General features: G+C 45.5%; 1 protein-coding gene across 2 annotated transcripts in view; it reads right to left on the minus strand.

Moving 5' to 3' along the window:
- The window catches only part of LOC120977147 (ubiquitin carboxyl-terminal hydrolase 12-like), a 90507-nt gene that overhangs the window by 17020 nt on the left and 48229 nt on the right, over positions 1-25258 (minus strand). For both annotated transcript variants that reach the window (XM_040404924.1, XM_040404925.1), the window contains 2 exons: positions 17261-17474; positions 3404-3630 (listed from right to left, as the gene is read on the minus strand). In XM_040404924.1, the coding sequence (XP_040260858.1) occupies positions 3404-3630; positions 17261-17474 (441 nt within the window). The remainder of the gene's footprint in view (positions 1-3403; positions 3631-17260; positions 17475-25258) is intronic.

Below are 25258 nucleotides of genomic sequence, written 5' to 3' on the forward strand. Positions count from 1 at the left end.
GGCTTCTCTTCTGTCTTCTTTTTTGCTGTGTGCAGGAAAAGGACCTGTGGTGACGTCACTCCGGTCATCACATGGTCCGTCACATGATCTTTTACCATGGTGATGGATCATGTGATGACCGGAGTGACGTCACCACAGGTCCTTTTCCTGAACACAGCAAAGAAGAAGAGAAGCCGGGCTGCGCGATCAAGTGGATTAAGGTGAGTTAAATAATTTTTATTTATTTTTTAACCCCTCCAGCCCTATTGTACTATGCATTCTGTATTCAGAATGCTATTATTTTCCCTTATAACCATGTTATAAGGGAAAATAATACAATCTACAGAACACCGAACCCAAGCCCGAACTTCTGTGAAGAAGTTCGGGTTTGGGTACCAAACATGCGCGATTTTTATCACGCGAGTGCAAAACGCATTACAATGTTTTGCACTCGCGCAGAAAAATCGGGCATGTTCCCGCAACGCAGCCGCACCTTTTCCCGCAACGCCCGTGTGAAAGAGGCCTTAGAGTTATGCCAGATGGTGCAGTATGCCACGTCTACACATGGCAGCCAATGGCTGTACGACTTTGCTGCAACATCGCTGCCATGGCTGGACCTGCCCTGTCATGTGTGCCTCACCATAATATGGACTACAGATTCCATATGCTCTACTTGAACATTTAAAGAGACTCTCCTATTTATTTATTATTTTTAAAGAGGCAGGGAACCTATTCAAAATATAAAAATGTTACACATAACGTCCTAAACCCCCTCCATTCTAGCACCACCATAGCCATGGCAGCATGTTTTTGGCTGAGGTGATAACATGCCTGTGTATGTGCATGCCACCACTGAAGTCAGGAAAACAAAGCCCAACGGGGGTTCAGGGTAATAAAGTAGGACATGTTTTTATGATTCTAATAAAAACTTTAGTCTTTAAAAAAAACTTTAATAGAATAACTCAACCCCTTTAAAGAAGCACTCCCGCAAAAATGTCAATTCTCTGACCTGTTAGAAATGCGTTTTGTTTTCGGTTTGTGAGATCTGTTCAGGGATCTCACAAGCGGTCCAAAACGGATCAGTTTGCATTCTAATGCATTCTGAATGGAAAAGGATCCGCTCAGAATGCATCAGTTTGCCTCCGATCAGTCTCCATTCCATTTGCTTATATCTTTGTGCAATTGACTAGCAGAGCGCTGTTACCTGTAGTTCTACTATTCCAAGTGTGTTTTAGCCAAGGTAGCGTGCACCTGCGTTCTTATATTCACTTATTGTGGAGGTGCTGGTTCGTTTATTTTTTCCCCATTGTCACTGCCACTAGGGGAGTGGCTCCCCCTGGTGGTGAGATTGAACCGTGCACCACCAGCCCATTTACCATGTGCTTTTAATTAGATAGCTTGTACAGCTGTATTCTACCCAGCCCATACTGCAGGCTCACAACCTGGGAGAGGCATGCGTAGGATGCAGCTTGGTACTACTTTGCCCAGATTGTAGGCTGTAAGCCCAGGAGAGGCATGTCAGAGTAGGACCCATCTGATTAGAAGCGACCTTGACGACAGGTAGATGGGCCCGAAATATTTTTGATCAATTATATTCGCAAAGAGCTTCTAGCTGCATTTGCAGTAAGTATGACCACCAAGTATTTATTCTTTCAGTGTTTGCTTATATCTTTGTGCAATTGACTAGCAGAGTGCTGTTACCTGTAGTTCTACTAATCCAAGTGTGTTTTAGCCAAGGTAGCGTGCACCTGCGTTCTTATATTCACTTATTGTGGAGGTGCTGGTTCGTTTATTTTTTCTCCATTCCACTCTGGAGACGGACACCAAAACACTGCTTGCATGATGAAACTGACCCAAACGGATCAGTCCTGGCACACAATGTAAGTCAATGGGGACGGATCAGTTTTCACTGACACAATCGGTCACAATAGAAAACGGATCCGTCCTCCATTGACTTTCAATGGTGTTCAAGACGGATCCGTCTTGGCTATGTTACAGATAATACAAACGGATCCGTTCTGAACGAATGCAGACGGTTGTATTATCTGAACGGATCCATGACGGATCTGCACAAAACGCGAGTGTGAAAGTAGCCTAACTTCTTGGCGGTGACTATATTTGTGAGTTATACCTCCCTTCTGATGCTTAGCGGTCTCATGTGACCAACACTCTGCCTCTCCACCTGACACAGGGCAGGAAGTCAGTTACTTATCTATGCATTCCTTATAAGGCTGACATTCAGGCTCCCATAGAAATACTTAGAGAAACTGACTTCTTGTCCACACATAATATGCTATGTTATTTGGAAAGTCACAAGACACAGCTGAGGATCAGAAGAGAGGTTATAATTCACAAATACAGTCACTGGTAAAACAATGACTTTCACTACAGTTTACATCATGTACCTTTCTAATGGCAGAGAATTAACATTTTGTGGGACTGCTTCTTTATGAGGAATCTCATGTTGCGGACAGAATGTTAGAGAGCAAGAGAAGCTAAGTAGAGAGACACTTTTGTGGGATACATTCAGTCCAATGATCAGTTTAGGTGCCTACAGAAAAAGTAGTCATGTGTATGTATAAGGAATAACATAATATTTTGTCACTTTTCCCCTGAGCAGACTCTACCTCTAATTAGCAGTTTCCCCATAGCTAGTAGCTGTATACTGTCTGCTGTGCTGTCTCTCATAAGCACCAGCATGGAGGACATTATACAGCAGTACTGAGCAGTGTAGCTGTGAATCCAGCACTGTGAGTGATAAAATAGAAAACTTACTAGAGCCACAGCCAGACTCAGCATCTCTGTAACTCTGCCTCTCTCTCCTTCCAGCACCTATGTAACCTGATCTCTCTGAAGACTGATTTTACCAGTAAACTGAGGGCGCATGATCAGTACAGGAAAAGAGTAAAGAAAAGTGGATCAGAAATAAGTATTTTCTCTGAGATATATTATAAAGTTTCTTGCATTCACTTGTACAATTGATTTATGTGAAGTTTTAATGAACGAGCGGAGAATTAAATCATTAAATTCCAAATTAAATTAAAACCTTTCCCACAAACTAAATATCAGTCTGCTTAGCTCCTCCATGCCGGTAGAGCAGCTGATTCAACATGACAGGTCCCTTTTCAAGCAACAAAGGCAAGTCCTCTAAACAGGTCCCTCATCTCTAAGCCAGAGCAATGAGCTGCGGCAAAGAGTAGCTCTTACTCTGAGGGACCATTGTCACCCCCTGAGGTCTACAGACACCCACAGATTTTAGTGGAAGCTTTACAAAGCATTAATCAGGGTCGCTACAGAGGAAATGAATATTTGTTGAGTGGTTCTCCTAGAGGAGACCAATGATTACATTATTACAGCCTGGATTACTAGGAAGCTGTAGATGATATCTTCAGAACCAGTTCTTGGTCTAGTACACGCAACTCACAGTTTCACAGTTAAGACATCTGGTTTCATTGGTTAAAGTCCCCTGGAAGATCTCATGAACCCAGGTGAGGTCGGGCTTATCGGGCTCCTGAAGATCTAAGCTCCCGTTCTGCAGCTTGCCATTCTGGTTCTCCTGTTTCTTTTCTTCTTGCAGCAGGTCAGCAATAGTGTTGAGAAGGTAGTTTAAGAACTCATGGGCATCCTGCTGCATGTAGTTGTCAAACAGTTCTGCAAAAAGACATTAAAACTGAATTACACAAAATCACACAAAACCTAGCCCCAATACCCTACTCTCCCCCATAGAAAAATTTAAATGGGAATGGGGAATTGTTCTGGGATCTTCAGCTGTCCTAATAGCTCCCTGCAACATAAACCGCATACTGAGCTGACCTATGGTTTACCCTATTTATAAAAGCCAAGGTGCATTAACCAGACCGTCAAAGGGGTTTTCTGACTTTTTTTTTTCTCTGACAACCTATCCTCAGGCTAGGTCACCAGAATCTGAATGGTAGGGGTTCCCAGTGTCAGACCCTCACTAATCAGTTGTGTGAGGAAGCCACGGCAGCCATCGGAGCTACAAAGAGCACAGCCGCCTCCTCGCTTACCATGCACAGCGCTGTACATTGTGTAGCGGCTGTGCTCGGTATCACGCTCAGCCTCATTCACTTCTATGGGGCTGAGCTGCGCCTAGGCCACGTGACTGATGAACGTGTTGTTACTGGCCTAGAGGAAGCTATGAGAAGGTTGCGGCGGTTCTGCGAATGCAGCTGCATTATCACACGCCGTATCTGCGAGAGTTCCGGGTGTTGGACTCCCACCAATCAGATTCTGATGACCTATTCAGAGTATAAAAAAAAAAGTGGAAAACCCCTTTCATCTTATCTGCCTTGCATTAGGATAACTTATTTTTTTATAACTGCATTAATTTTCCTGAAACTGGTAAATTTCATATGACATGACAGGTCCCAAATGATAAAAAAAAATCATTATTTTTCCAGGTCTACAAAACAATATTTAGTCATCTCTGGGCAGTCTCCTGCTTCGTGCAGGTATCAGTGCCACAAGACAAATCAACGTTATTCATGTCATCCGTTAAGTGGGATTTAATGTTACGGCTGATCAGGCACACATACAAGTATTTTCTATAGCGCCTAACAGATGTACACACGATTCTCCACAAGATGGCAGTGTTTCTCATTCTGCTGAATCAAATCCATGTTTCTCAACATTATTCAGTCTCACACCCCCCAGCCTGAACTCTGAACCCCGTGATTCCCCATGGCCAAATTCAGTCATGATATTGAAAACTGCTGAACTGACATACTGAATTATGCTGTGGCTATTAAAGTGGTTTTCTCCAACACAGAAAGATAGACTATCACGAGGATATGTCATCACCCCACAGATCTTGACGGGACATTTCTATCAAACTCAATATTCAGAATTATTTTAAAATATTTTGCGGTTTTTATTTTTCATTTCAGCAGTACTAGGTCACTGAAAATTACAAAACACTGTCCTTCTTTAGCAGTCAGCACGTCTATATAGATAGGATTACCTATCTACCAGTGAAATAGTAGACTAATAGAATTAGGACAATGGCATGACAGGTCTAGTGTTCTCCTGATGGGGCTGTATAAAGGTGTCCACAGAAGAGGAGTGTAATGTATGTGTGATGCTCTAATTGAGTTGCATATCCCCTTTTCCCTCTCTGGTCGGATTGAAGGGTCTGAGTGAGGGGAGTCAAGTAAATATATATATATATATACACACACACACACACACACGTATAATATACGCTGTTAATATGTGATATAAAAAAATGGAAGTGTCCCTTTAAAGGGGTTCTCTGGGATTTTGATATTGATGACCTATTCTCAGGACATCCTAGGTCATCAATATCAGATCGGTAGGGGGTCCAACTCGGGCACCTTTGCCGATCAGCTGTGTGAAGAGGCCACGGCGCTCCTCGAGTGCTTAGGCCTCTTCCTAGGCCAGTAACTTCACGTTTATTGGTCACATGGCCTAGGCGCAGGCCATTCAAATGAAAGGGCTGAGCTACAATACCAAGCGCAGCTCACAGGGCTCACCAGCCACAGTTTTCTCTAAATTCTCATCGGAGGGGTGCTGGGTCCCCACCAATCTCATATTGGTGATAGGCCATCTTCAATATGAAAATCCCAGAAAACCCCTTTAAGTTTAAAGGGAGTCTGTCACCACTATATGACCATATACAGCACTTACATGGCGCTGTAGCACACCTATACAGGATTCTAGGAAAAACAACGTTTATTTCATATGCAAATGAGCACTCGCAAGATCCCGCGCCTGCGCACTGCTTCGTCGGGCCTGGACATGCACACTGCAATGGCCATTTTGGGTAGGGCATCAATTCAACTATTGCGCATGCGCCAGCCGGCAAAAACAGTGCGCAGGTGCGGGATCTCGGCCGAACCTAGGGATGATACAAGGGATCAGGAGGGCGGGCAAAGGAAGAGGCTGGGGGAGGAGTAACGGTTAAAAAGGCAGAGCAGCCTGGGCACCTACACACTGAACACCGCCCCTGGGCACTTGCGAGTGCTCATTTGCATATGAAATAAACGTTGTTTTTCCTAGAATCCTGTATAGGTGTGCTACAGCGCCATGTAAGTGCTGTACATGGTCATATAGTGGTGACAGACTCCCTTTAAAGCAGTGCAGCTGGTATCCAAGTGAATGGTCCGTGCACAGTGCATGGCTGGGATGGCAGTTGTGCATTGTAAACCATAAAGTGGCTGCAGTACTTAGACAATCAGCCAGAAGACAAAGAGGGGCCGGAGACCGAGCACAAAGATCAGCTCTCTGACAGATTTGCTAGTGTGCAAAATTCTGCAGCCTACTAAGTACTGGGATACATGGAAGCTACAGAAGCCAAATAAAGCCACATCTATATACCGTATATATGGATGTTCCGCGATCACTCAAAAACACAACCATCGATTTCAACAAAACTTGGTATATACATCCTTTGCTACCTGGATAGAAATCTTGTGGGTGGGGGGTGTCACAGCTCTAAAAAATGCAAATATGGCACATCACATGACCTACATTAGCCAATAGAAGCGTGCAGGTCTTTCTCTTCATATCCCAACTGCCATACACACGGTCACATGTCCCTAGATGGAAGCTCACAGGTCCTTAGTCTCCACATACACACAGTTTTACACCAGGTTTCCATAACAACCCAGCCATTTTTCTTCACTGCTGCAGGTCAGCTTTAAAGGGGCAGGGCGCTGTGGATGACACTGTTAGGGAAAGGAGTGCTGTGAGGTGACAGTTCAGGGGGCAGGTAGAGAGACTTAAAAACCCCGCCCCTGGTCCCGCTAAGCCACCCCCCCCCCATTTGGTTAGGTCACGCCCACTACCACTCAACAGCAGACAGGAATTGAAAAAAAATGAAGGTAAAAATCAACTTCTGTCAGCTGCAGGGGTGGGAGGGAGGGTGACTTTCTCCCTGCAGCTCACACTCAGACAGCACAGTGCTGCTGTCTGAGAGTGAGCTGTTCAAAAGGACATCCCTGCGTGAGATATTCCCAAAAAATGCATTAACCAACAGAAGCCTGGTCACATGACCCTTTATCAGCCAATAGAAGCTCACATGCCCTTAGTCTCCACATACACACAGTTTTACTCCAGGTTTCCATAACAACCCAGCCATTTTTCTTCACTGCTGTAGGTCAGCTTTAAAGGGGCAGGGAGCTGTGAATGACATTGTTAAGGGAGCGGAGTGCTGTGGAGGTCACAGTTCAGGGAGCAGGTAGGGTGGCCATTCAAGCCACCCTAAAAAAGACGGACTTAAAAACCCTGCTCCAAAGGTCCCTCCAAGCCACGCCCCCTTTCACTCCGCAGCCACCGGGGATTGAAAAAAATGAAGGTAAAAATCAACTTCTGTCAGCTGCAGGGGTGGGAGGGAGGGTGACTTTCTCCCTGCAGCTCACACTCAGACAGCACAGTGCTGCTGTATGAGAGTGAGGTGTTCAAAAGAAAATCCCTGTGTCCGTCCAGGCCCTGCGACAGACGGAGGACAGGGAGTCTGAAAGCTGGACTGTCCAGCCTAAAACCGGACCTCTGGCCACCCTAGGAGCAGGCTGCTATGGAGGTCACAGTTAAGGGGACGGTCCGCTATGGAGGTCAGTGTTAAGGGGCAGATTGCTGTAGAGGCCACTGTTAAGGGAATGGGGTGTTGTGTAAATCACTGTTAAGGAGCTGGGGTACTGTGGACGTCACTAATGAAGGGGCAGCCGCTGTGGAGGTCACTGTTAAGGGGCGGGATGCTGTCGAGGTCACTGTTAGGCCCCTTTCACACGGGCGAGAATTTCGTGCGGGTGCAATGCGTGAGGTGAACGCATTGCGTCCGCACTGAATCCGGACCCATTAACTCCAATGGAGCTGTGCACGTGAGCGGTAATTTTCTCGCATCAATTGTGCGTTGCGTGAAAATCGCAGCATGCTCTATATTGTGCGTTTTTCACGCAACGCAGGCCCCATAGAAGTGAATGGGGCTGCGTGAAAATCACAAGCATCGGAAAGCAAGTGCGGATGCGGTGCGATTTTCATGCATGGTTGCTAGGTGACGATCGGGACCCGATCTTTATTATTTTCCCTTATAACATGGTTATAAGGGAAAATAATAGCATTCTTAATACAGAATGCTAAGTAAATTAGGGATGGAGGGGTTAAAAAATAAAAAAAGATAATTAAACTCACCTCATCCACTTGCTCGCGCAGCCCGACTAGTCTTCTTTTTACTTCTTTGAGGACCTGGGAGGAAAAGGACCTTTGGTGACGTCGCTGCGCTCATCACATGGTCCATCACCATGGTGATGGACCATGTGATGAGCGCAGTGAAGTCACCAAAGGTCCTTTTCCTCCCAGGTCCTCAAAGAAGAAGAAAGACGACGAACCAGGCTGCGCGAACAAGTGGATGAGGTGAGTTTAATTATCTTTTTTTATTTTTTAACCCCTCCATCCCTAATTTACTTAGCATTTTGTATTCAGAATGCTATTATTTTCCCTTATAACCATGTTATTTTCCTGCAATGCACCGGTAACGCCCGTGTGAACCCAGCCTTAAAGGCGCGGGCTGCTGTGGAGGTCACTGATAATGGGGCGGGCACTGTGGAGGTCTCTGTTAAGGGGACAGAAAATTGTGGAGGTCACAGTTAAGGGGGCGATCAGCTACGGAGGTCAGTGTTAAGGGGGTGGGGTGCTGTAGAACTGTATAGGTCACTGTTAAGGGGGATACTGTTGATATATTTTAATGACATACACAAACATTAAATGAAATAGATGAAATATACCCGTGCAAAGCCGGGTCCTTCTGATAGTTTGTAATAAAAGGCAAATACATAAAATTTAATTAGAACAATGCTCCAAAGCTGTCTATAACCTTTAATTTACTAAAACTGTAATACAGTTTTTTCACGTCAGACACATATCTTATGTAAATGCAGATCCTGTGTGCTGCGGGAGACGTGGAGCCAGGAAAATGACTACGGAGATGGTTAATAGTGCCTAAAATGTGTTTTTTGGGGTTTACAGGAGAACGGCAAGAAACCAATTCTGAAATGAGGGTTCAAGTAAAATGTTGCCTATTACTGCATGGGGAGTTAAGCACCTGTGATAATGGAGCAGGAAAAGTGAGTCATGGAAAACAGGTCACAGTAGTCAGGAGGATGGAGATTACAGCTTCACATTCTACCATATGAGTAGGCTAAGTTTAATCAGGGACTGCATCCTCATCTGATGCCATGGGTCAAATAGGTAGAGGGGTCTTCATCATTACCTACTACCATCAGTGAAGATATGAGCATGCCCATCTAAGGGCTCTTTCACACCTGCGTTATTGTCTTCCGGCATAGAGTTCCGTCGTCGGGGCTCTATGCCGGAAGAATCCTGATCAGGATTATCCTAATGCATTCTGAATGGAGAGTAATCCGTTCAGGATGCATCAGGATGTCTTCAGTTCCGGTACGGAACGTTTGTTGGCCGGAGAAAATACCGCAGCATGCTGCGCTTTTTGCTCCGGCCAAAAATCCGGAACACTTGCCGCAAGGCCGGATCCGGAATTAATGCCCATTGAAAGGCATTGATCCGGATCCGGCCTTAAGCTAAACGTCGTTTCGGCGCATTGCCGGAGCCGACATTTAGCTTTTTCAGAGTGGTTACCATGGCTGCCGGGACGCTAAAGTACTGACAGCCATGGTAAGTGTAGCGGGGAGCGGGGGAGCAGTGTACTTACCGTCCGTGCGGCTCCCGGGGCGCTCCAGAGTGACGTCAGGGCGCCCCAAGCGCATGGATCACGTGATCGCATGGATCACGTCATCCATGCGCATGGGGCGCTCTGACGTCATTCTGGAGCGCCCCGGGAGCCGCCCGGACTGTAAGTATACCGCTCCCCCGCTCCCCGCTCCTACTATGGCAACCAGGACTTTAATAGCGTCCTGGGTGCCATAGTAACACTGAAAGCATTTGGAAGACGGTTCCGTCTTCAAATGCTTTCAGTACACTTGCGTTTTTCCGGATCCGGCAGGCACCTCCGGCAACGGAAGTGCATGCCGGATCCCAACAACGCAAGTGTGAAAGAGGCCTAACTACAGTATCTCACATAAGTGTGTACACCCCTGACATTTTTTGTAAATATTTTATTATATCTCTTCATGGGACAACACTGAAGATACAACACTTTGATACAATGTAAAGTAGTCAGTGTACAGCTTGTATAACAGTGTAAATTTGGGGTGCCCTCAACATAACTCAACACAGCCAATAATGTCTAAACTGCTGTGCCCAATTAGTCATTTTTCCCTCCCGGTTGTCATGTGACTCGTTAGTGTTACAAGGTCTCAGGTGGGATTGGTGAGCAGGTGTGGTAAATTTGGTGTTATCGCTTAACACTCTCTCATACTGTTCCCTGGAAGTTTAACATGGCACCTCATGGCAAAGAACTCTGAGGATCTGAAAAAAATAATTTTTGCTCTACATAAAGATGGCCTAAGCTATAAGAAGATTGCCAACACCCTGAAACTGAGCAGCAGCATGGTGGCCAAGACCATACAGCGGTTTAACAAGACAGGTTCCACTCAGAACAAGGCCTCGCCATGGTCGACCAACGAAATTGAGTGGACGTGCTCAGCGTCATATCCAGAGGTTGTCTTTTCAAAATAGACGTATGAATGCTGCCAGCATTGCTGCAGAGGTTATAGGGGTGGGGGATCAGCCTGTCAGTGCTCAGACCATACGCCGCACACTGCCTCAAATTGGTCTGCATGGCTGTCATCCCAGAAGGAAGCCTCTTCTAAAGATGATGCACAAGAAAGCCTGCAAACAGTTTGCTGAAGACAAGCAGACTAAGAACATGGATTACTAGAACCATGTCCTCGTTTGGTTCAGATGGTGTCAAGCATGTGTGGCGGCAACCAGGTGAGGAGGAATACAAAGACTGTATATGTATGTTGTCTACAATCAAGCATGGTGGTGAAAGTATCATGGTTTAGGGCTGCATGACTGCTGCCGGCTGTGGGGAGCTACAGTTCATTGAGGGAACCACGAATGCCAACATGTACTGTGACATACTGAAGCAGTGCATGATCCCGTCCCTTCGGAAAATGGGCCACAGGACAGTATTCCAACATGATAATGACCCTAAACACACCTCAAAGAAGACCACTGCCTTGCTAAAGAAACTAAGGGTAAAGGTGCTGGACTGGCTAAGCATGTCTCCAGACCTAAACCCTATTGAGCATCTGTGGGGCATCCTCAAATGGACGGTGGAAGGTCTCTAACATCCGCCAACTCCGTGATGTCGTCATGGAGGAGTGGAAGAGGATCCCAGTATCAACCTGTGAAACTCCATACCCAAGAGAGTTAGGGCAGTGCTGGAAAATAATGTGTCACAGCCAGACAGCTGAGAAGCGCTCACAGGAGCTTCTCAGATCCTCCTCCTTGAATTTCTTTGTTTTGGTTTAGTTTCTCATCTCGTTAGTCTATCTCAGCTGTCATGCAGTTGGACTGATTGCTACCCTTTAAGTTCCTCCCCATAATGCAGTAGTGTGCGGCTGATACAACTTCCTGGAGTGTGTGTGCATGCTGTTCCCAGTTCCCAGTCCTCAGTAGTCAGTCGTCTGCAAGATAAGTGCTGTTTATGTATTTATGATTTTGTCTTTTCTGGATCCAGGTGACCCTGACTCCCTCCGTGTCAGTGTAGGGAGCCGGTGGTCGTGTCCCTTCACTATTGTAGGGTCTTCAGGTAATAGATAGCCGAGGAACGTGGATATGCGGCCATCCACCTTTGGGGTGTTCGCATAGGCTGAGCAGTGAGGGAGAGCAGCAGGTCTATTGCAGGGGTCTCCCTTTGTTCCTTAGTTGTGGATCCAGAGAGACATTGTTTATATGGTATTGTCTTGTTTCCTGTACACCATCCGTGACATTATCAGCCGCCCAAAACCGTCTCAAGCATGGATCCGGTTTCACTTTTGGCTGAACGCTTTCAGGGTCTTTCTTTGGAGGTAGCTGATCTCCGTAAGACTTTTTCTCAGTTTCAAGTGACCGGTTCAGCTTGCGTTCATGGAGTTTGTGCTGAGCCTAAGATCTCGCTCCCGGATACGTTCTCCGGGGGTAGTGAGAATTTTGTGCGTTTTAGAGAGGCTTGCAAACTCCATTTTCGCCTTCTTCACCATTCTTCTGGTGATGAAGAACGGAGGGTGGGGATCATTATATCGCTGCTCAGGGGTAACGCTCAGTCCTGGGCCTTTTCGCTGCCGGAGGGGGCACGGCCCCTTCGTTCAGTGGATGAATTCTTTTTAGCCCTGGGTCAGATATATGATGATCCGGATCGTATTGCTCTGGCTGAGTCTAGACTACGTCTGTTATGCCAGGGTAAACAATCCGCAGAGATATACTGTTCAGAATTTCGGAGATGGGCAGCAGATACGGGTTAGAATGATGCTGCACTCCGAAGTCAATTTTGCTATGGTTTTTCTGAAGGATTGAAAGATGCATTTGCCTTTCATGAAAGACCTACCTCCTTGGATTCTGCTATGTCTCAGGCCGTTCGTATTGACAGGCGTCTTAGTGAGAGAGGAGAGATCTCTCCTTCCTGTCATACTCAGTCCCGGGACAGTGCAGCGGTCTCTTTCTGTGCGCAGGGGTCTCAGTCGCTGTCAGCCCCTTCTGAGCAGGAGTCCATGCAGCTGGGGTTGATTGCCTCTGACAATAGAAGATTCAGCCCGCAGGGGAGGGTTTGTTTTTGTTGTGGAGGTATAAATCATCTGGCAAATGTTTGTCCCTCTAGGAGATTCAGGCAGTTTTTTGGGAGTAATAGAGACAAAAAGGAAAAAATCTTTTAAAAATGTTCCGTCTGTTACTATTGGCAGGGTTGAGGTGGAAATTGAAGGTTTTCCGTTTGCTTGTAGTTTCCGTTTTGTCCTGCCTGCTAGGGTGGCGCTAGAGAGCAAGAGCATTTTTTGTGAGATTTTTGTGGATAGTGGAGCAGCTGTCAACCTCATTGATAATCAATTTGCAATAACTCATGGTTTCCAGGTATGCACTTTGGGAAGAGATATTCCTGTTTTTGCTATTGATTCAGCTCCACTTTCTCAGAAATCATTAAAGGGCATAGTTCGCAATATCCGTTTAATTGTGAGTGATGCTCATGTTGAGGATGTGTCATGTTTCGTCCTTAGCGGTTTGCCTACTCCTCTAGTGTTGGGGCTACCCTGGCTCACTAAACATAACCCCACCATTGATTGGCAAGCGAGGCAAATAAATGGTTGGAGTGACTTTTGCAGAGAGAATTGCCTCATAACATCTGTTTCTGAGGTTTCTACTAAGACTGTACCACCTTTCCTCTCTGAATTTTTGGATGTCTTCTCTGAGAGTGGAGTTCAGGGTTTACCTCCGCACAGGGAGTATGATTGCCCTATTAATCTCATCCCAGGCGCCAAGCTGCCTAAATCTCGTTTATACAATCTCTCCCAACCTGAGAGGGTCGCTATGCGGGCTTATATCTCTGAGAGTCTGAGAAAAGGACACATACGACCCTCGAAGTCACCTGTTGCCGCTGGTTTTTTCTTTGTTAAGAAAAAAGATGGTTCTTTAAGACCTTGTCTGGATTTCAGGGAGCTGAACAGTATCACTATTCGTGATCCTTATCCGCTTCCTCTGATCCCGGACCTGTTTAACCAGGTTGTTGGGGCTAAAGTCTTTTCCAAATTAGACCTAAGAGGGGCATACAACCTGGTTAGGGTCAGAGAAGGAGACGAATGGAAGACTGCTTTCAATACCCCTGAGGGCCATTTTGAGAATTTGGTTATGCCTTTTGGTTTGATGAATACCCCAGCCGTTTTTCAGCATTTCGTCAACAGCATTTTTTATCATTTAATGGGAAAATTTGTATTAGTGTATTTGGATGACATTTTGATTTTTTCTCCTGATTTCAAGACTCATAAGGAACACTTACGTCAGGTCTTGCTCATCCTGCGGGAGAATAAATTATACGCGAAACTGGAAAAATGTGTGTTTGCGGTTCCAGAAATCCAATTTCTGGGGTTTCTTGTCTCCGCTTCTGGTTTTCGCATGGACCCCGAGAAGGTCTGCGCTGTGCTTGAGTGGGAGCTTCCTGAGAATCAGAAGGCGCTGATGCGTTTTTTGGGCTTTGCCAATTATTACAGGAAATTTATTTTGAATTATTCCTCTGTTGTTAAACCACTCACTGATATGACCAGAAAGGGGGTAGATTTTTCTTCCTGGTCGGTAGAGGCGCGTAAGGCCTTTTCTAATATCAAGGAGAGTTTTGCTTCCGCCCCCATCCTAGTTCAACCTGATATTTCGTTACCCTTCATAGTTGAGGTTGATGCTTCTGAGGTAGGGGTGGGTGCGGTCTTGTCTCAGGGTTCCTCTCCTGCCAAATGGCAACCGTGTGCCTTTTTCTCAAAGAAACTCTCCTCCGCAGAGAGAAATTATGATGTGGGAGATAGGGAATTGTTGGCCATCAAGTTGGCTTTTGAGGAATGGCGCCATTGGCTAGAGGGAGCCAGACACCCTATTACCGTGTTTACTGACCATAAAAATCTGGCCTACTTTGAGTCAGCCAAGCGTCTGAACCCGAGACAGGCCAGATGGTCTTTGTTCTTTTCAAGGTTTAATTTTGTTGTTACGTTCCGCCCTGGGGTTAAGAATGTGAAGGCAGATGCCCTGTCACGTTGTTTTCCGGGAGGTGGGAATTTTGAAGACCCGGGTCCCATTTTGGCTGAAGGTGTGGTGGTCTCTGCTCTTTTTCCTGAATTGGAGGCAGAGGTGCAGGCAGCCCAGTCAGAAGCTCCTGATCTTTGTCCTCCTGGGAAGTTGTTTGTGCCTCTCGCTTTGAGACACAAGATTTTTAAAGAACACCACGACACGGTCCTTGCTGGGCACCCGGGGGAAAGAGCCACACTGGATCTCATCGCTCGGAGATTCTGGTGGCCTGCGCTTCGTAAGTCGGTTAAGGGTTTTGTGGCAGCTTGCGAGACTTGCGCTCGTGCCAAGGTCCCTCACTCACGGCCATCAGGTCCTCTCCTTCCTTTGCCCATTCCTTCCCGTTCTTGGACACATCTGTCCATGGACTTCATAACGGACTTGCCTCGTTCCTCGGGGAAGTCTGTGATTCTGGTGGTGGTGGACCGTTTTAGCAAAATGGTGCATTTTATCCCTTTTCCTGGTCTGCCCAATGCTAAGACGCTGGCGCAGGCATTTATTGACCACATTGTCAAATTGCATGGGATTCCTTCAGACAGTCTCTGATAGGGGCACGCAGTTTGTTTCCAGATTCTGGAAGGCTTTCTGTTCTCGCTTGGGGGTTCGGTTGTCATTCTCTTCTGCTTTCCATCCGCAGTCGAATGGCCAGACAGAGCGCGTCAATCAGAATCTGGAGACATATCTGAGCTGTTTTGTGGCGGAGAATCAGGAGGATTGGTGTTCTTTTTTGTCCCTTGCTGAGTTTGCTTTAAATAACCGTCGTCAGGAGTCCTCTGATAAGTCACCATTTTTTGGTGCATATGGGTTCCATCCGCAGTTTGGGACTTTCTCGGGAGAGGGCTCTTCTGGTTTGCCTGATGAGGACAGATTCTCCTCGTCTTTGTCATCTATTTGGCAAAAGATTCAGGATAATCTAAAGAGCATGAGTGAGAGATATAAGCGTGTGGCGGATAAGAGACGTGTGCCTGGTCCGGACCTGAATGTTGGTGATCTGGTGTGGTTGTCTACCAAGAATATCAAATTGAAGGTTCCCTCCTGGAAGTTGGGTCCTAGGTTTATTGGGCCTTACAAGATCCTGTCTGTCATCAATCCTGTTGCCTACCGTCTTGATCTTCCTCAGACTTGGAAGATCCATAATGTTTTTCATAAGTCTTTATTGAAACCTTATGTTCAACCTATTGTACCCTCGCCTTTGCCTCCTCCTCCGATTATGGTTGATGGAAATCTTGAATTTCAGGTCTCTAGGATTGTGGATTCTCGTCTTGTCCGCGGTTCCCTCCAGTACCTCGTTCATTGGGAGGGTTACGGTCCTGAGGAGAGGATGTGGGTCCCAGTGACAGACATTAAGGCCTCTCGTCTCATCAGGGCTTTCCATAGGTCCCATCCTGAGAAGGTGGGCTCTGAGTGTCCGGAGTCCACTCCTAGAGGGAGGGGTACTGTCACAGCCAGACAGCTGAGAAGCGCTCACAGGAGCTTCTCAGATCCTCCTCCTTGAATTTCTTTGTTTTGGTTTAGTTTCTCATCTCGTTAGTCTCTCAGCTGTCATGCAGTTGGACTGATTGCTACCCTTTAAGTTCCTCCCCATAATGCAGTAGTGTGCGGCTGATACAACTTCCTGGAGTGTGTGTGCATGCTGTTCCCAGTTCCCAGTCCTCAGTCGTCTGCAAGATAAGTGCTGTTTATGTATTTATGATTTTGTCTTTTCTGGATCCAGGTGACCCTGACTCCCTCCGTGTCAGTGTAGGGAGCCGGTGGTCGTGTCCCTTCACTATTGTAGGGTCTTCAGGTAATAGATAGCCGAGGAACGTGGATATGCGGCCATCCACCTTTGGGGTGTTCGCATAGGCTGAGCAGTGAGGGAGAGCGGCAGGTCTATTGCAGGGGTCTCCCTTTGTTCCTTAGTTGTGGATCCAGAGAGACATTGTTTATATGGTATTGTCTTGTTTCCTGTACACCATCCGTGACATAATGGTGGCCACACAAAATACTGACACACTGGGTACAATTTGGCCTTTTTCACTTAGGGGTGTACTCACTTTTGTTACCAGCGGTTTAGACATTAATGGTTGTGTGTTGAGTTATGTTGAGGGCACCGCAAATTAACACTGTTATACAAACTGTACACTGACTACATTGTATCAAAGTGTTGTATCATGAAAAAAAGAATAAAATAAATTTTTTACAAAAATGAGAAAAGTGTACTCACTTTTGTAAGATACTGTATGTCCTGCAGCACCTGGATTATGGAGAGTTTTTTTTTATCTCTTCAGCGCCAGGTATGTTCTACTAGCGATACCACCTGATGTTAGTAGAAGATCCCATGCATGCAGCCATTACCTGGAAAACCTGGACAGGCTGCCCAACCTTTACTACCTGTTCCTGTTGCCTGGTAACTATTACCGTCACATCCGCACTGGTAATACATTTAGATAATAGGTATGGATTAGGGAACTCTCTGAAATATTAATGTAGCATTATCTACTTGATTATTTCGGGTGGCGACTATGGTTGGTGACCTGTGAACTAAGAAACAGTTTGTCTTACACATTACTGAGGACAATAACGCACTTTGGATTTATTAGCATACCATTTTCTTTCCTCAATCTGGAGATGAATTTCTTGGGAGGTATGACCCCCACTTTCTTCTTTTGCGTGGCAATGCTGTTAAACAGGTCCGCCAAGCATGTGAGTAAGCTTTCCTTCTTCCGTGGCTGGACCTTGTATGCCAGAACTTTTTCCCGAAACGGACGACAAAAATAAAGTGCTTGTAGAACAGAGTTGCAGTAGCAAGTGTTGCCGAACTAGAAGACGAACAAACAGAAAAACAAAATGATCAATAAATGATCAAGCTACAAAAAAAAAAGTATGGCAAATACATTTTCTGCAGACAGAGTACAATAAAGTAAAAACACAGTATGAATAAAAACTAAAAATAATTAAAATATTATTTCGCATTTTAATTAAAGCTCGTCAAGTTATGACCAATTCTTCCTTGGAGAAGAACAACAAACACTTAACTGATATTCCAATCCCCAGCAATTGGAATCAGTACCTTTTGAGGAAGAAGCTATTCATACATACCACAAGTACCTGAGAAGTCCAACAGTTGACTACACTGGTCTCCACAAAAATAAGATCTAGTCTATAGTCACCTGATGACTGCAGCTCTGGCAATGCTTGGCAATTCTCTGCAGTAATCAGTGGGGGCACTAACACCAGGCAGCGATACAGTTGTATACTGCAGCAGGGCATGGGAGCCTAAGACTGACCACCCGTTCATCCTCTTATGAATGGGCAGATTTACAGTGCAGGATGGAAGAGACCTTTGGCCTGAACCGCACCACTGACAGCAAGAGAACGGGAGTGAGGCGAGTAATGGCTTCTTTTTTCAATTATCTCTTTGTGGTGAGTCAAATTAAGCCACACTAATGGGGGCACTGTGGGGTTACATTGTTACTATGGGGAGCACTTACTAACAAGGGCACACTATAGGAGCATTATTACTATTGGGGGCACCATTGCACAGAACCTTTTGTGGGTACTATGGGGAAGTACTATTAATACTGAAGCCATTCTGGTTGGCAGTTACTTTTAGGTAGCTGTAGGAGAGGACTTTTACTGTTGAACGCACTCCCGTTTTGTTTTTTAGATGAACTACTTGCACAACTTATTTTTCAGAGCACTGTAAATTATTAGTGCCAGGGGCAGTATCTGCATGGAACATTATTACTGCTGGGCACAATTATTTTTGAGGAAGGACATGTGTGGCACAAGTTATGGTAGTGGGCACCGTCTGTAAGTCCCTTTTCTCTGAAGTACAGTATTTGGTGCACTTGGCAAAACAGCATTAGGTGTATCAGCAGGATGACAATTTTAGGGAATGAGAATAGGGAGTTTGCATTGAGAAGGTGGGGAGGATAATGAAAAAGCGAGGAGCCTAATATGTACTTGCAGGAGAGATTATCTAAGGCTGGAAGATGTCATAATGGTGGTCTGGGATGAATGGAGAAGACGAGGAAAAAGAATGACTCCAATAAGATAAGCGTACTATATATAATTGTATTCTTCTTATGTATGTTTTCTAGGACTAGATTGAATTAGAACATCTAGACCTAACATGTAAGTGTCTTTGAAGTTTGGGAGAGAGGGTCTGAATTTCGGTACATGTCTTGTATCCCTGATCTCTTAGGCTACTTTCACACTAGTGGCAAGGAACTCCGGCAGGCTGTTCCGGCGGGTGAACAGCCTGTCGGATCCATGATACCGCTAGTGCACGCGTGACCCTGGACTACCACTCCGGCCCCATTGACTATAATAGGGGCGGGCCGGAGTTCCGGCGGCAGCACAGCAAACATGCCGAGAGGTGGCTGGAATAAAAGTACGACATTTCAAGTCAATTGGTTCGAAAAAATAAAATAAAATTGGGTCTGAACATAAAATGTATACAGATTCTGTACATTAAACCATTTGTAAGCACATTAATAAATGAAATTCAACCCAAACAAGAAGAATAAATACAAGATGGCACCATCCAAACGGAGACAGAATTCAATAATCACGTTAGTAGTTAATGCCATATAGTGTAAACAGTGGTGCTCGAAACAAAGGAAATAGGCCATGTAGCATCCCAAAATGAAAAAAGATGGCATGGCAATCCCAATAAAGCAAACTCTTCCTTTATGGAGTTGAAAACGGGGGGGGGGGGAGAAATAAAAAAAGATGTGTGTAAATTAGAGGGCATCTGTCAGCAGATTTCCACCTATGTCACTGGCTGACCTGGTACATGTGCGCTTGGCAGCTATAGACATCTGTGTTGGTCCCATGTTCATATGTGCCCGCATTGCTGAGAAAAATGATGTTTTAATATATGCGACAGATGCCCTTTAACTAATGCATTATGAGAAAATCTCTTTAAAAAACTGTTAACACCTTCGCTACCTGCGCCATACATCTACGGCACTGGAGCAAAGTGCAAAGATGGCGCCTGCTCACACGCGTAGCGGGCGTCATGTATATAAATCACTAGTCCGTAAGGCTTGATTTAAATCATAGTTTTCTACATAAAGACTAATTCTTGCTGGTATAACTTATAATATGCAAGTAGATGAAGATTTTTAGAATAACTTTTCATATTAGTTTGATTAGGTTGATTCTGCATTCATAGGTTTGTAGAAGTTAGGATTAAAGAGATTCTGTCACCTCTCATAACCCAAATTCGGATTTTAAACATGTCATGCTCCACAGCTTACCTTGAATCGGCTGTGCTGTTCTATATTGTAATCCGTCCAGTAGTTTTGCAGAAAAACGACTTTTATAATTATGCAAATTAACCCTGAAGGTGCCCAGAGGGGCGTTATGTTCCCCTTTGTGTGCCCAGTAACGCCCCTCTTACAGTGCCCAAAACGCCTTCCTCCAGAATCCCTAACCGCCCACAGCGTCTCATCCCTCTCCTCCCCCTCCCTGACGGCCGAGCGAAGTCTCGCGCAGACGCAGTACCCACTGAGGGCTGCGCCAGTGCGATTTGCTGGAGACTGAGGGGAGAGCGAGCATCGGAAGTCACTGGGCTCGGCGCATGCCCAGTGACGACGATGAAGCTCCTGCCCTTTAAGGTCTTTTTCTCAACTCTGTTCATGTTATAACATTTTTGCTGTGAAGAAGAGTCATGTGATCTCTGCTGAGTCAAATTCCGTTTTGAGAACTGCAAAAGTAAACCAAACATCTGTGATAATATCTTGTAGGCAGAGAAACTGCCCAATAATCTTACAAAAACCTCTGGAAGAGCATGACATTGTGAATGGATTAATGGAATTTATTTACCAAAAAAATTACACATATAGAATGTGTTGGCAGATAAGAACCCTTTGGCCCATCTAGTCTGCCCAATATACTCCAAATGAGGTGTCACTAGTGCTCTGTAGCACCTCTGTAGCATGAGCACCTCCCTCTTTCTACTGGTAATGCCTCTCCCTATACACCCAAGCATTCTGCTAGCATTTCCTGCTGCTCTATGACATTGTCGGCCTACCTTTAAGTCTTCTGAAATAATGACCCCTAAATCCCTTTCCTCAGATACTGAGGTTAGGACTGTATCACTGATTTTATATTCTGCTCTTGGGTTTTTACGCCCCAGGTGCATTATCTTGCACTTATCAACATTACATTTTAGTTGCCAGATTTCTGACCATTGCTCTAGTTTTCCTAAATCCTTTTCCATTTGGTGTATCCCTCCAGGAACATCAACCCTGTTACAAATCTTTGTGTCATCAGCAAAAAGACACACCTTACCATCGAGGCCTTCGGCAATTTCGCTGATAAAGATATTAAACCAGGGCTTGACAAATTTCCTTGGAATCTAGGAGCCAGCTAAAAAAGTTAGGAGCCAGGCAAAGCCGCGTCATAAAATCTATATTAATAGAGCTCTATTAGGGTGAATAGGACTTTACACTCTCCCTGCTGCCCTGTGCTTTGTGCACACAACAGCAGGGAGCTGACCATGGCAGTCAGCCCCTCATGTGCCCCCCCCAGCCTCTCATGTGCCCCCCCCCAGCCTCTGATCAGCCGCCCCCCTCTGATCAGCCCCTCATCAGCCCCCTCTGGTAACAAACCCACCCCCCCTCCCTCCCCAGTATTAATCATTGGTGGCAGTGGCCACAGGGTCCCCCTCCCCCCCCCCCCATCATTGGTGGCAGTGGGCAGTTCCGATCGGAGTCCCAGCAGTGTAATGCTGGGGCTCCGATCGGTTTCCATGGCAGCCAGGACGCTACTGAAGTCCTGGCTGCGATGGTATGTTAGTGAGCAGCATTATACTCGCGTGCACCGTGATCGCCGGGAGCTCCTTCTTCTCATAGGTCTGTGCGGCGCATTGCTAATGCTATAAGCATTAGCAATGAGCCGCACAGACAGAAGAAGGAGCGCCCGGCGGCCACGGCGCACGTGAGTATAATGCTGCTCACTAACATACCATCGCAGCCAGGACTTCAGTAGCGTGACTCCTGGCTGTCATGGTAACCGATCGGAGCCCCAGCATTACACTGCTGGGACTCCGATCGGAACTGCCCACTGCCACCAATGCAGACAAACATTCCCGGCACCCGACCTCTGACAGGACGCTGTGATCCGCGCGATTAACCCCTCAACTGAGGGGTTAATTGCGCGGTTCACAGCGTGCAGTCATAGGGGCCGGGATATGGCCGGCACATTGGTATTCAGGCATTCATTGGTGGCGCAGTGGCCACAGTCCCTCCTCTCCTCCTTCTACTCTGTTCTTAGTGGCCAGTGGCAGCCGCGCACAGTGGGGAGGGAGGGACTCCTCTCCTTCTCCACTGTGCCGGCTCAGGAAACCATGGTGCGCGCCGAGAGTGCATCTTTGAAAACGGGCTGACAAATACCCAAGCGCCAGGACCAAATTCCTGGTTGCCATGGCGACCTGGCACCTGGGATTTGTCGAGCCCTGTATTAAACAATATAGGTCCCAGAACAGATCCCTGAGATACCCCACTGGTAACAAGACATGGTCTGAATATACTTCATTGACTACAACCCTCTGTTGTCTGTCCCTCAGCCACTGCCTAATCCATTCAACAATATAGGAGTCCACGTACAGCCTTATTCTACATAATTAAAAAACGAATCTTTATTTCATGATGGAATAACCTTTGGATGGTAATATATTTTCCTCAAAAAGCATTTTATATAACAAAAAAATCAGATTTAAATAAAAATTAAAAATAAAATCAGATTTTTTTGATATATTTTTTTTTTAAATCATAGATTTTTATCCACCCTGTATATATCACATTATTACAATTTGCCCTTCCACATTAAGCCTTTATTTTACTATTGAATCATATTTGAATCATATTTAAATATGACTTCTTTACTTTTACTACAAAGTCCATCATTTTGACCATTTCTATTCTTACATGGACACCCCCCCTTGTATTTTGGCGCCTTCTGCATTAGGGTATTTATTTCCACAATCCACACATGACTTTGTATGCAACCCCGACCTGATGAAGTGGACCTGTTGATCCCCGGAACGCATTGTCTCATTTTTATTTGCATTATTTTATTTTATTTACAGTCGTGGCCAAAAGTTTTGAGAATTACATAAATATTGGAAATTGGAAAAGTTGCTGCTTAAGTTTTTATAATAGCAATTTGCATATACTCCAGAATGTTATGAAGAGTGATCAGATGAATTGCATAGTCCTTCTTTGCCATGAAAATTAACTTAATCCCAAAAAAAACCTTTCCACTGCATTTCATTGCTGTCATTAAAGGACCTGCTGAGATCATTTCAGTAATCGTCTTGTTAACTCAGGTGAGAATGTTAATGATCTCCAGCCTTGTGCTCGTCATGTCAGGCTGATTGGGTTAAAATGGCAGACTTGACCTGTTAAAAGGAGCGTGATGCTTGAAATCATTGTTCTTCCATTGTTAACCATGGTGACCTGCAAAGAAACGCGTGCAGCCATCATTGCGTTGCATAAAAATGGCTTCACAGGCAAGGATATTGTGGCTACTAAGATTGCACCTCAATCAACAATTTATAGGATCATCAAGAACTTCAAGGAAAGAGGTTCAATTCTTGTTAAGAAGGCTTCAGGGCATCCAAGAAAGTCCAGCAAGCGCGGGATCGTCTCCTAAAGAGGATTTAGCTGCGGAATCGGAGTGCCACCAGTGAAGAGCTTGCTCAGGAATGGCAGCAGGCAGGTGTGAGCGCATCTGCACGCACAGTGAGGCGAAGACTTTAGGAAGATGGCCTGGTGTCAAGAAGGGCAGCAAAGAAGCCACTTCTCTCCAAAAAAAACATCAGGGACAGATTGATCTTCTGCAGAAAATATGGTGAATGGACTGCTGAGGACTGGGGGAAAGTCATATTCTCAGATGAAGCCTCTTTCCGATTGTTTGGGGCTTCAGGAAAAAGGCTTGTCCGGAGAAGAAAAGGTGAGCGCTACCATCAGTCCTGTGTCATGCCAACAGTAAAGCATCCTGAGACCATTCATGTGTGGGGTTGCTTCTCATCCAAGGGAGTGGGCTCACTCACAATTTTGCCCAAAAACACAGCCATGAATAAAGAATGGTACCAAAACACCCCCCAACAGCAACTTGTTCCAACAATCCAACAACAGTTTGGTGAAGAACAATGCATTTTCCAGCACGATGGAGCACCGTCCCATAAGGCAAAAGTGATAACTAAGTGCCTCGGGGACCAAAACGTTGACATTTTGGGTCCATGGCCTGGAAACTCCCCAGATCTTAATCCCATTGAGAACTTGTGGTCATTCCTCAAGAGGCGGGTGGACAAACAAAAACCCACTAATTCTGACAAACTCCAAGAAGTGATTATGAAAGAATGGGTTGCTATCAGTCAGGAATTGGCCCAGAAGTTGATTGAGAGTATGCCCAGTCGAATTGCAGAGGTCCTGAAAAAGAAGGGCCAACACTGCAAATACTGACTCTTTGCATAAATGTCATGTAATTGTCGATAAAAGCCTTTGAAACGTATGAAGTGCGTGTAATTATATTTCACTACATCACAGAAACAACTGAAACAAAGATCTAAAAGCAATTTAGCAGCAAACTTTGTGAAAACTAATATTTGTGTCATTCTCAAAACTTTTGGCCACGACTGTATATGTTTTTTAACTAAGAAAATAAAAGAAGAAGATTTTTTTCCTATGCCGGTTGTTATGGTTTCTTGCGCCAAAAATATAAGATTACACTCACCGGTAATCACTTTTCCATGAGTCCATGACAGCGCCCATGACAGCACTCCGCCTCCATCCAGGACAGGAAACAGGAACTTCCGTGGAGAGCTTCTTAAGGAGGGACCCGGCCTCTATCCACCAGTTAGTTGCGAGAACCTGTCCCAAAACATATAGAACATCCCAAGAACGCTTCTTTTTTTTGGGGGGGGGAGGGAATAAGTAGCGGGTGCTGTCATGGGCTCATGGAAAAGTGATTACCGGTGAGTGTAATCTTATATTTCCCTTATGCCCATGACAGAACCCTTGAGAGAAGGCTAGAATAGAAGTAGTCTAGGGAGGGATTACAGCCTGTAAAACTTTCCTACCAAAGGATAGCTGATCCTTGGAGTCTAGATCTAGCTTGTAATGGCGAAAGAAAGTACAAGGGGATTTCCAAGTAGCGGCCCTACAGATCTGCTCTTTCTGCCCAGGAGGTAGAAATGGACCTGGTTGAATGTGCCCCGAATTCCAAGGGGCAAGGCTCCCCTGCCGAGGAATAGGCCAAAGCAATGGCTGCGACAATCCATCTAGATAGTGTTCTGGATGTGACTATCACCTTTGTTCTTCCCGGTAAACTGCACAAAAAGTCTAGAGGATCTCCTCCAGGATTCAGTCATCTCCAGATACTTTAGGAGACATCTCCTGACATCAAGATAGTGTAATTTCCTTTCTTTTTCATTATTCGGAGCTTGGCATAATGAAGGTAGGACGATTTCCTGAGATCTGTGAAATAAGGAAACTACTTTGGGGAGAAAAGAAGGGTCTGGCTTGATTAATACTCTGTCCTCCAGGATCTTAGTATAGGGAGGAGAGGTGCAAAAGAGCAGAAATTT

The sequence above is a fragment of the Bufo bufo genome, chromosome 8 (genome assembly GCF_905171765.1).
Source record: "Bufo bufo chromosome 8, aBufBuf1.1, whole genome shotgun sequence".
Classification (NCBI taxonomy): Eukaryota; Metazoa; Chordata; class Amphibia; order Anura; family Bufonidae; genus Bufo; species Bufo bufo.